General features: G+C 51.7%; 2 protein-coding genes across 4 annotated transcripts in view; one reads left to right on the top strand and one right to left on the bottom strand.

The window, feature by feature from the left end:
- The first annotated feature begins 916 nt into the window (after positions 1 to 916).
- TMDD1 (transmembrane and death domain 1) lies at positions 917 to 2,221 on the top strand. The gene has a single exon (XM_059718659.1). The coding sequence runs from the start codon at positions 1,233 to 1,235 to the stop codon at positions 2,091 to 2,093; it is 861 nt and encodes a 286-aa protein (XP_059574642.1). The 5' UTR covers positions 917 to 1,232; the 3' UTR covers positions 2,094 to 2,221.
- A 541-nt stretch (positions 2,222 to 2,762) lies between these two features.
- SCN8A (sodium voltage-gated channel alpha subunit 8) overlaps positions 2,763 to 12,398 on the bottom strand; it is a 72,027-nt gene continuing 62,391 nt past the window's right edge. For all 3 annotated transcript variants that reach the window (XM_006264618.4, XM_019497582.2, XM_006264617.4), the window contains exons 24-26: positions 12,241 to 12,345; positions 10,869 to 11,139; positions 2,763 to 9,805 (exon numbers count right to left, since the gene is read on the bottom strand). In XM_006264618.4, the coding sequence (XP_006264680.2) occupies positions 8,658 to 9,805; positions 10,869 to 11,139; positions 12,241 to 12,345 (1,524 nt within the window). In that variant the 3' untranslated portion in view covers positions 2,763 to 8,657. The remainder of the gene's footprint in view (positions 9,806 to 10,868; positions 11,140 to 12,240; positions 12,346 to 12,398) is intronic.

Genomic DNA, 12,398 nt, shown 5'->3' with positions numbered 1-12,398 from the left:
CTTGCCATTGTCCATAATGGAGGGGGGCCTAGCTGGTCCAGCAGCTTCCTGGGGCAGAGCCAGTGCTTGCATGGGGCTGGCTGTGGCCTGGCCAGGCTGCTGGTGCTAGAGCTGCTCTTACCACCCGGGCATGACTTTGCTCGGGGCCGTGGCATTTCTGGGGCTGCATTGCCCCCTCGTGGCCTTGGGCTGTGCTGCTCCGTGCCACGGATCCTCCTCCCCAATGCCCCCGACAGCCGCTCTCAGAGCCTGCCAGAGACCGGACAAAGGCCGCATGCAGGGGAGGGCACGCAGCCTAGTGCTGATAGCAGACGCAGGAAGCAGGACGCCTGGGAGATGCTCCTGACTGGAAGGGGTGGACGTGGTGCATCCCCCGTGTCCCGGCTTTGGGGTGGGGGTGAAGTCCAGCCTGGCAGCTCGTTGCTGCTCTGTAGGGAGAGGCATGGGCATGGCCAGGGCCTCAGCAGTGACAGGATCCACTTGCAAGGCAGGAAACCAACCGCAGGGCAGTGCAGGAGGAGTGGGGGGCGCAACCCCACAGCTCGGTCCTGCAGGACAGTCTGGCTGGGTAACGGTGCCAGCCGGACCTGGAGCTGAGCTGCCCGAGGCCGGTAATGAGGGGGCCTGGGCCCTGCACCGCTGGCCCCTCACGCCACCTGGCCTTTCAGCATCCGAAAGCTCTGCCCGGAGCCCAGGGGTGGCTGCGGACGCTCCGTAAATCCTGTTGGCACTAACGCCAACCCTTTCAGGGGTGAGCAGGGGTGAGTGTGGGACAGCAGGGCCCCTGCCTGAGGGGGAGATGGTCCCAGGTTTGCTAGTCACTCCCTCCCCCGCTTTCTCCCGGCCATGGGGAAGCTGGGTCATCCACGCCTGTGATGTCAGGCTTTCCGCCTGTGATGTCAGACCTTGCACTCGGGGTTCCATTCTGGAGCCTCCGCAGCCCCTGGCTGCTGCACTGCGCCCCGGGCAGACAGTGCTGCAGTAAGTCTCACCCACGGGGGTTTCTCTGCTTCCCCCTGCCAGCGCGAGACCATCAGGGCACCAGCATCAATCTGTAGGCCCCAGGCAAAGGGGTAAACTCAGGGGTTGTGCCCCACGCTGCAGGCAGGCTGTCCATTCACCCCTTTGGGTGCCCTCCTCCCGGCACACACGATGTGACACGGTGGCACTTGGAGCATCTCACCCAGTATCGCTCGTCCCTGGCACAGGGCTCTGGTCCTCACCTTCCCAGGATGTTCAGAGCTGCAGGAATCGCCCTCCTCTTGCTGGTCACCGGCGTCGCATGCGATGATACTGCAGCCGACGACATCGGGCCTCACACAATGGGCCGCATCGCGGAGCTCCTGTCCCCTGAGGAGTGCCACGAGTTCTACGTGGACATCACCAGCCCCGAGGAGGACGTGGACAAGGAGCTGGCCCGCCTCTCCGAGGAGAACAACCCCATCCATGCCCGCCCCCGGCGTGCCATCGCCAGCACGGAGCAGTGTCGGGACATCCTGACCCAGTGGCTCAGGACCGACGGTGACGCGCTGTACTGGGACCGGCTGGCCCGTGCCCTCCGCCGCATCGGGCGCCCCGATGTCTCCTATGAGTTGGGCAAGAACCTGAACCAGGACAAGAACCTGGAGCTGAAGCGGAACGTGGACGAGTACCACGAGAGGGTGGCACACCTCACCTCCTCCCTGCTGCTGGAGGACGATGAGAAATACGGCGAGAGGCAGCGGCGTGGGCAGGCGCGGCGAGCCCGCGGTGCTGGGCTGGCGCTTGAGGCCTGGGATGACCTTGAGCTGGTCATTGAGAGGCGGCCACAGCCCCCTTACAACAGGAGCCTCTTCAGCTGGGTCAGCCCCGTGGCCACCGGCTTTGTGGGCGGGCTCCTCGCCTCCGTCCTGCTGGTGGCTGCAGCCCTGTACTCCTGCCTCTGGGCCCCGAGCCCCGACGCCTTGGGCCCCCCCCATCACAGCCGTGACTCCCCGTTGCCACCCCTGGCTCACGCCCGGTGGGGTGTGGACAGCCACAGTTACCCCTGGCTTGTCAACCACGACTTGGAGGAGGAGGCCTCCGACGATGCCAGCCTAGATGGAGAGCCCTAGCGCACCCTGCCCCACTGGCCACGAGCCGGCTTGGCTCGCACACAGTGTGACCAACGGGGGCTCGAGCCCAGGGACCCCTCCACCTGTGCCAAGAGCATTGCTGGGCAAATTGAGATGAAGGAGCTGGAAGCTGCAGTGTTGGAAGGGGGGGTGGGAGTGGGGGTTTTGGGGGTGGGGGTGGTGGAGGAGGGGGCTGGGGTACTGGCAGGAGGGGTGTGGGGGTGCTGGGGGAGGCATTGGCAGGCAGTGGGGGGTACTGGAGGACAAAGCTGGGGGTGCTGGGGGGAAGAGCATGGGGTGCAGATCCATGTTGGGCTGCTGATGCAGCCGTGTACATGGACATTTGCTGGGTTCCCCCCCTGCCGGTCCCTCATGGCATAGCATTGCCCAGGCTCTGCCCCTGCCCCTCCATAGTGGAGCAGTATTGTGTGGGGATCGGCCACCCCCCATGATGGAGAGGCATTACCCTGGGACTGCTTTCCCATCCCTGACGGCATAGCTTTACCAGGGCACCAACCCTGCCCCCTCATAATGGAGTGGCATTGCCCAGGCACCAGCCCCTTCCTTCCCCACCCCCATAATGGAGCGATGTTGCCCAGGGACTTGGGGTGGGGGCAAGGGCTTGGGGGGTTACAAAGCCGACAAAGACAGCCCACCGGAGAGAAGAGGTAAAACAAGATGGACGAACCTTTTATTGCAAATCCCAAAGTAAAAAGATGTACAGTACAAAGGAAATCAAAGTTCAGACATCGAACTTCCAGCCCACTTGTGTGTTTACATTCTTTTGCCCCCCCCTCCCCCAAATCCAATTATTTCCTCCTCTTTCCTTCATGGAAAAACAGAACAGGAAGCAAAACCTAGGAGGTGCCGGGGGGGAGCAAATACAGCATGGAGAAAACCAAGACAGAATCCAGAACGAGTCACGCGAGCGATGTGGAGAGAAAGGAAAAGCTTTGCCCCGATGGCTGTGGAGAAGCTGGGTTGACTGGAGCAGTGCAGTTCAAAAATGACTCTCGGTTAGCAGCATTTATGGTACCATCACCTTTTCCCCTCCACTTAGTCCATGATTCCACTGTGCACTGGAAAGCACTTTCAGCTGTGAACCTCAAAGCACTTCACAAACATTAACTAATTAAGCCTCACAACACCCCTGTGAGGTAGGTAATTAGACACCCATTTTACAGATGGGCAGAACTGAGGCACAGAGAGGGTAAAGTGACTTGCCCAAGGTCACGCAACACGTCCACGGTAGAGCTGGAAGAAGAACCCGCGAGCCCCGACTCCCAATCTCCCGCTCTAGCCCCTGGACAGCACTCCTCAGCTCACCCGCTCAGAAGACACGTCCCATGCGCACGCACATTCACACCGCGCTCTATAAAATCGCAACACGCAGCAAACTTGCAAAGGGGAAATAGGAAATATTTTGCTCTTGCCTTTAACTTCTTTGAAAACGTTCTGCTCTGGGAGCAACAGAGCGACTGACCGAGGCGGAGCCACGCCGCCAGGGCCTGCCCATCCCACCACGTTGTTCTCGTGCTCGTGGCTGGCAGTGCTTGCCGTGCGCCGGGCTCTGAGCAGAGACCAACGAACGGCAAGAAAGGCGGCTTTGCTGGGTACTCATTTTTGCTGTTTGGGCAAAATCACTACTTGGAAAAACAACCTTAAGAGAACCCCTCGGCCATGGGCCTGGCAAACGCTTGGACTCGACGCAGGCTGCTGGGGACAGCTAGCGCGACCTTGATGCACCACCCAGCCCTTCCAGGAAAGCAAAATGAAGTGTCACAGGCTGCTCTGAGCCCTGGGCTGGTGGCGAGACGTGTGTGCCTACCACTGCCTTTACCAAGGTCCAGAAGAGCCAGCTGTGCCCCACAGGCCCTGCCCCAGCTCCAATGCAAAGAGGCTCTCCAGTACTTGGCAGAGCCGGAAGCATGCCTGTTCCAGCCCTGCAGCTGCTGCAGTCCCAGCTGCCCAAGTCTGTGTTACAGCAGCACGGGCCCCACACGACCCATGCCCAAGACAGAAAAAGAACGGGATGGCAAAAGACCACAGAAGGCACCTTGTCCCCGGCACAGCTAGTGCAGTGCTAGCTGCTCCTCTTGAGCCACCTGTGCGAAAGCCACCTTAGTCTGGGTCCTGCAGCAGGGGGGGAACGTTGCACCCCAAGGACAGGGGACCAGAAGAGCTGGCTCAGGACTGTACAGGGTAGTCTCCAGTGCAGACAGAGGGGTTGGGTGGCAGGCGGTGCAGCCTGAAGCCCCAGCATGGCAACATGGCAGGGTCGGCAGCCACGCGGGCCCCTACCCACGTCCACGCGGGAGAGAAGTCCAGACTGCCTGGCTCTCCGCTGTTGGGGTCTGCCGAGCGTGCCAACCAGTGGGACCCATGCTGATGGCAGTTTCTACGCTGCCTCCCTAGACCTTTCCCAAGTCCTACCACTTGGCCTCACAAAGGCCACCAAACCGCCCTCAGGGAGCAGCACTGCAATCGCAGCAGCGGCCTTTGCAGGGGCGCTCCACGCGCAGTGGTTCCAGAGCTGTAGAGACCTGTCTGCTAGATACCAGCAAAGCGCCACAAGCCTCTTAAACGCATCAAAGCAAAACCAAAACCACTGCCAAACCCTTCCCCTGCATCCTCCCCTGGCCAAGTCTGACTGGTCTCTATGATCCGTACTTTGAACAAACAACCAAGAATCAAAACCACGGAAGGAATTTGGGAGGGGGGTAAAGGAAAACCACCAGTCAGACAAGTAACTGGAGCACCAAGGCCACCTCCCCTGGTACGGCAATAAGGGCGACGTTTATTTTTCCTTTTGGTGCATAGCAGTGAACAGCTTACCCGTGTTTGGGTAAAATGGTTAGGAGCCACCGTGCCATCTCTAGTCTGCTCATCTTCACCACTGCCCTTTCAGAGCTTGAACATTTGTTGCGGAGTGAAAACCGAATCATTCAAAAAACCAAAAACCACTCGGGTGTTGCCTCTGCTGTGTCAGTTCCTGGGTTTATTTATTTAGGTTTGTTCACATCAGCATCTGTCTTTAATAGAAAACCGTGAACAGGAAACGCGAGCAAAGCCGCTTGGCCTGACATGCTTTTATCCCTTCCCCCTCTCTGCTCTTCTAGAAGCAAGGTAATAAAGTAAGGAGAGAAGGTTTTATAGCACGTTGGGGGGGCGGGGAGGCACTTATTCCAGACGAAACCTTTTGGCAATGCGCTTTAACTTGGCAACGGCACACTTAATTTGTTCTCACAACCCTGAACCCGACGTCATGTTTTCCACCTCATCCCACGTCTCTGAACTGAGGCCATTGCTACAAAACATAATAATGGCTGTCGTGCGTGCATTTCTATTCCGTGACTGCATATTTAACTCAAGTCTTATTTTGAACCAAAGCTTCCTTCCTTCCTTTCCTCAACTTCACCCGGTGAAGAAGAACAAAAATGCAGACCCATTTTCTCAGCACCGGTGACCTCTGCCTGAGGGATGTATCTGCCACAGAACGGAAATGACAAAAAACAGAAACAAAGAAACTGTGAAACTTTCCCTTGAGCAGGAGAGCCGAGTCCTCTGCCAGTCAACAGTTGGGAAAACCATTCCTTCATCTCTTTGCAGCAAGCCTGATTGTTGAGTGATACCGCTGGCCTTTGTTTGTATTAAAGACCCAATATTTAAAAATATCTATAGCTTGTAGGGAAGGTTAACTTCCAATTATTCTAGTGGCTTAATGAAAGTGCCAGCGTGAGCATTAGATGCACCGAGCTTCACATACGGACCGGTAGCCCAGCTTCAGAACAATTATGAAGTTTAGCCAAATCTTGCATAGAAGTGGTCAGAACTTATTGCACATTGGAAACCAAAAATAGATCTATTTTTGTCGTTGTAAAGATAATTTGCAATAAAGCTTTGTCTGTTTGGGGGTGGGGTCCGTTTTGTTTTTGTGGGATGTACACTGGCTGACAACATCTAAAATCTAAGGAAAAAAGGAAAAATATTAAAAAAATAAAAATAAACATGGACAATGGCATAAGCCAGAAGCCATTCTATTTAATTTTTGTAATTCTTTGTATTTACAAAAAGGCATGCTGATAAAATAAAGTGATATATTACAGTATTTATAATATTCTCTTAAAAAGTTCAACCACACTTTTCAGCTATTTTTGTGCTGTTTACAATGTAGCCTGTACATATGTATGTAGTTTTCATCTTTATTATACATCATATCCTAGGAGTAACTGGAGTAGGATCTAACAGGAGAGAAATGGTTCTTCGCTGTTATCAGGTACAGTAGAGCTCCTCCACTGACATCGGCATGGCTAGACTATGCGTTTAGAAAGTCCAACTTGACACAGATGTCTCTCCAATGGCTTGGGGGTTTTTTATGTGACACTTCTCTGGGTTGTGAGATTAGACAAACTGAACTTCCTGTCATTTACCCGCTCTATTGTCTCAGCTTTTCCACTTCCATGGATCCCCTTTATTTGGTCCACATTCAAACATCCTACTTCCTTCATTATACCCTACCAATTCAATGCACGCTACCATCACCACTCCCTCCCCCTCTGCCCAGTGGCACTATAACCGAGACGACTGTCTTCCCCGTTTAAGCTGCAGATGAAACGGTCCTTTCTGGTGCGTCGTTACCTTACCCCCTTGGTAAGATCTATTCCACGTGCTTGCCCTGAAGAAATATCACCCGGGTGATACTTGACAGCTGGTTTACTGACCGAGGAGGACACACTGAAACAGGGTATTTGGGGACATTTGAGGGTCTTGGATCATTAAGAAACACCAAGTTTTGAGCTTTCCCTGTGACATTCCCACTCAGACTTACCCCTGCAGAGTTCAGACTAGTCGAGGTAGCTCTAATCCCTACCCAACCCGCAGGACCTTGACGTTACTACTGTACGACAACGTATGAAATGGAAGAAGGCGAAGGCACAGGACGTCTGACACCTGACTCCCAGCACTGCGCCCCATGTCACGTTGCAAGTTGACTGTCAACTGTAACGTGTTGCATTGTGTTAAAAACCTTGTGGCCACGGAAGCAAGAAAAACCGTCAAAAGTGCAAGCTGCAAAAAGCAGTAATCGATGGAAGAACGAAAGAAGAGAGTTTCAGCAACCTGCCTGCACCTCAGCCCACCTGCCCGCAGGACGCGAGAACGCCGACATCACGAAACACAGCTCAGCTGCGCGAGCCGTGCTCCCCGTCCCTTCGTACGATTGCTTTATAGAAGTTCCAAAATTGCACCTTCAGTCAACGTGCTATTTCCCATAGCACATTAACTTCTACGCAAAACAGTGTCAATGCTGCTGTAGGGAGGCTGAATAATAATAACCAAGAAGAAGAAGAAGAATGCTAACTATTGAAGGGTACAAATGAAATTATTGATTGGTTGGTACTTTTAAGCCCTAGATTTGGTTTTACAGTGACATAGTAATACAAGCCATTCTTGAATTTCCTATCATCTCCCCTCAGATGGGATCCAGAGCAGCATTTAGGTTTTTTTGTTCTGTGTGTTGAATTTTTTTTAAATGTGCAGAAGATGGCTGTATGGAAAAGACAGGTTGTTAAACATACACACACACACAATTGCTTCATCTGCTTACAGTATTTCACTTTTCCCTATCGGCGGGTGTATGAAAGAGATCATTAAGAATTGGTACGTACCAGTGAAGGGCATGATTCTATTTAAGGTTAATCTCCAAATACAGTGTGTGGTGGTCAGTGGAGTGCCTTGAACTTATGGCTTAACGCACTGCTGTGGACAGAGTACTGAGTGTCTTGTGGATTAATGATTCTTCATGCATGATTCCTGGTCACAGCATGCCATCATGCAAATCATTTCTATGCATTGAACGAGCACAATTTTTTTGGAATCAGCCTGAGCAGTCTCCAGGCTGAAGATACCTGATTTCCCCATCTCCCAAACCAAGTGAAGCCCATGTAGAAAGTAGAATGCAGATAATAAATACCAAATAAACTATGACAACTGAATGCATGGGCTAAATGGGTGCCGTTTTGTTTCTTTTTGTTTGTTTGTTTTGCTTTTTTCATTTTTTGCTGCTTAACTAAATGCAGGAATGCAAATCTAGTTTTGCATGAACAAACCCTTTAACATTGTGACTTCTGGGTTTTCCTTTGATAATCAACAAAATGAGAAAATAAAATCCATTTTTGGCTGCTTTGGAAAATATATGACTCCTAGCAGCAGGTTTTCTTTTTTTGTGTGTGTGTGTTTTTGTTTTCTGTTTATTAATTTTGCTTGTTTGTCCTAAGTTGCATTGACTGATGTGGAACATGCAGTATCCACCTGCCCAAACAATAGAAAATCCATTTTTTCCTCGTTTTGTTTTTAAACGTTTGTTTATAAGGGTCCTTTAAACAGGTGGTAGGTCACTGCTTTAGATGCAACGTTGTCACACAGTAAGCAGACTATGTTTGGTATAAGATCTTCAGGTAAGTGTCTCCACGGCTGTTCTGTATCGATATATGTTGTGAAGTTTGTAAACAATCTTTTCACTTGCAATTTTTTTTTATTTGTACAATTGTATTATTTTTGTTCATTTCAACACTTGGATTCCCTGACGTCTCTTTGCCTTTTCGCTCGCTCTCGTCTTCCTTCCTCTGCCCTCTGCTGCTTCTCCTTTTCAGGCTTAGTGACACTGTCATAGGACGGGAGGGAGGCTGTAGAGGGGGTGCCTTCTTTTTTCTCCCGATTCGCTCCTCCGTTTTCCAGCTTTGTGGAGGCAGGCTTTCTGCTAATAAAGCCCCGTCGGGCTAGACGAACCCTGTAAGCCCTCTGAATAACCACTGCCGAGACGTCTTCCTGTTTACGCCGAAGCGTGGTTGTGATGGGCTCGTAAGACACTTTGGATGGGTTGGATGCCACAAACCTTTCCTCCATCTGCTGCCTTAAGATGTCCAGCTCCCCGCTGTCACCCAGCACACGCTTGGTGAAGGCAAACAAGATGTCCAGGCAGTGGATCCTGTCCCCGCTTACCATAGGCAAGTCCATGGCAATGAGTTCAATGGTGTTGGGTTTTGGGACACGGAGAGGGTGCTCCAAAGCATCTGCAAAGTCTGCCAGCTTGCAGTACTCTATGAACTGTGTGGCATCGGGGTCAAACTTCTCCCAGATCTCGTAGAAGGTTTCAAAGTCATCCTCACTCAGTGGGTCAGCGCTCTCCTCCGTAGCTACACTGAAATTCTCCAGGATGATTGCAATATACATGTTCACCACAATCAGGAAGGAGATGATGATGTAGCTGACGAAGAAAAATATCCCCACTGAAGGGTTTCCACAGTCCCCCTTGAAGCCACTCCCAGGATGCTCCTTATACAGGTCGCAGTCTGGCGGCCGGTTCAGAATGGGCAGCAGTAGGCCATCCCACCCAGCTGAAGTGGTTATCTGGAACAAGCAGATCATGCTGTTGCCAAAGGTCTCAAAGTTGAACATGTCGTCTATGCCGGCCTCATGCTTGACGTAGGCAAAGTTTGACATGCCGAAGATGGAGAAGATGAACATGACCAGGAACAGCAGGAGACCGATGTTGAACAAGGCAGGCAAGGACATCATTAAGGCAAAAAGCAAGGTGCGGATCCCCTTGGCCCCTTTGATCAGACGCAGGATGCGGCCAATGCGGGCCAGGCGGATGACTCGGAAGAGGGTGGGCGATACAAAGTACTTCTCAATGATTTCAGCCAGGAACATTCCTGAAGAAGGGAAGGCAGGCATGTTACAATGGATCCATGTGGAAACCCCAACGTATAAGAGCTCGGGGTGGGAAATACAGAAAGAGCCAATACAGAAATGCTGGCTCAGATTTCCAAATGAGGCCTCTATTTCCAGGTGCCCACCTTGACACAAGGAGTGGTGGCATTTGCCAGCCCTTCTTGATATTTCAAAGCAGCGTGGGATGACCTTTTTGGCAGGCATATCACATATTAGCTCTGCACCCTCCCTGAGTGCATTTCTTATCCCCTTCCCCTACCCAATCCGCTACCCTGCCTTATGCTCCCTGCCTGATCTGCTGCTCTGCTTTCTGCTTCCTAACCAAGCTGCTGCTGTGCTGCCTGTCCAGTAATACCTTCCAAAATTAATTTTGTAAGACCAATCCGGCCTAGGTTTGGCTGCAGGACAATCTTTAAGCTCTGCCCCAGGTAGGCCAAAACCTGGGCTCAGCTGGGCCTAGTCAGTCTTGAAAAACCTTGTGTAATTTATACACTTGCCTTAAAAGAAAAGCAGTGGATGGAAAGGGGCTCCTGAGCTCCACTTAGCATTTCCAGATTTAATTCCAAACCAGACCGATGCTACGCATCCCACGCCAACTGAGACTGCCTGCATCTACAAAGACCATCTGAGCAGCTAGTAAGCATTAATGGAATTAGGCCTCCAGGTCTCCTGGTGATATTCACCATGCTTCTGTTTTACGGACAGAAAACCAAATCACAGAGAAGCGACTTACCCACTATCACACAGTGAGTGAAAGGGAAAGGCAGGCGTCTAGACTCCCAGTCTTTGGCTTTAGTTACCAAACCATGCTCTCATAGATTCATAGATGTTAGGGTCGGAAGGGACCTCAATAGATCATCGAGTCCGACCCCCGAGTCAGCAATAGAACTCAGGAGTTCTGGTGTCTGGTCCTCCCCTTTAACTAGGAGGCTGCTGTCCATCTCCTGCTATCCTGTAACCATCGATTTCTAGCAAGGACAGCCTTATCCCACACACCCCAGGAAACGTCATAACACAAAAGCCTCTGCCAGCTCCTCCACTTACCCACGATGGACAGAATCACGACCACGAAGTCAAAAATATTCCACCCGACAGTGAAATAATAGTGCCGCAAGGCAAACATCTTCAGCACACACTCACAGGTGAAGAAGATAACAAACACCAGGTTGATCCAAGAGAGGATGTCTTCCATCTGCTTACTCTGAGTGTCTGTCTCCACCATCATGGTCACCATGTTGAGACAAATGAGGATCATGATGACTATGTCAAACGCTTGTTGTGTGACGAAGTCGAAGACAGCTCCTTGGACGCGGTTCTGGATTTCAGGAGAGAAGGCATGGAGGGAAGTGGGAAAACAAACAGAAAGTTCAGGGAGGATCCTGCTACCTGAAAAAAACCAAAGATGGATGGCATGTTTCTGGTCCTTCTCAAGCCCAGAGTCCCAGGGAGGTTTTCAAGGCAGTTTCTACAAAACAATTCCATTTGTCAGCAGCCCAGATGATTTGGGGCTTCTGAAGGCGACCAACATACCCCAAAGCATAACATTTGTTACCAGCATTGCAAAATCCCATCCCCAGTGTATCCATGCCTTTTGCTGAGAGTCTGAGGCAGGGCAGCACTAGTCCCCAATTAGAGAGGACTGATGCTGACTGCAGGGCAGTGCTGACCTCCTCTGGGAACGTGTGCTGGGAGAAGCGCAGCCATGGCAATTTCCTTTTCTTCTCAATGAGCTCTGCAGCCTGGTCTGCTCTCCATGCTGGCAGCAAGGCACTGCTGGCACCCGGAACCTGAACTTGCTCATGCAATGCTAGCTTGGGGCTGTGTCTGCAATTACAGCTTCCGAGTGACCTGGCCAAAGCCACACTAGAAGTCTGTAGCAGACCAGAAACCTGCATGGGCTGGCTGGCATCATACCACCTTTGTCTCTGGTGCCAATCTTCTTCCAGAACTAGCTCCACCCTGCTGCCCAATGCCCAGAAGCTGCACCACTGGTGGCTACCTCACGTATCAAGCAGCAGCCCCCACCCCACTCAGACAGATTCCTATCTGTTCTGTAGGTCTTTCAACCAGATAAGGCTCTGACCCTGGATTAAGAGAAAGGGCCATTTTCTCGAGTGGTGTAAATTAGCCAGAAACTGATTTACATCAAATGCTAATGTGGCTCTAAGACCTTTCCTTCGTGTCAGCTCTGTAGAAGTGAACTAGCCACGCAGGGTAAAAATGGCAGCTGTACTTTATTCTTCCTCTGATTCCATCTGCACCTTTTTGTCGAGGGATGGACGTTTGCTATGTAATGCCAGAGGCACAGCAGCGCAGTCTAGAACCAGTCCTCACATGTGCTGTTGGGGGGGCTAAACACTTTCAAAACCCACTTTGGAGGACTGTTCCTACAAACTGCTTTAAGGCCCACACTCACCAGAGGGCGGGGAATGGGTTTCTGAGGTTTCTTGGAGCCCAGCTTTTTCATAGCGTTGTAGTATTTCTTCTGTTCTTCTGTCATGAAGATATCCTGACCTCCAAAGTAAAAGGGAGCAAAGAAGAAAGGAACCTGGTTACAATCGGTTCATTCACATT

The sequence above is a fragment of the Alligator mississippiensis genome, chromosome 15, assembly GCF_030867095.1.
Source record: "Alligator mississippiensis isolate rAllMis1 chromosome 15, rAllMis1, whole genome shotgun sequence".
In the NCBI taxonomy this organism is placed as follows: Eukaryota; Metazoa; Chordata; order Crocodylia; family Alligatoridae; genus Alligator; species Alligator mississippiensis.
This window is presented reverse-complemented; position numbering and strand designations above follow the sequence as displayed.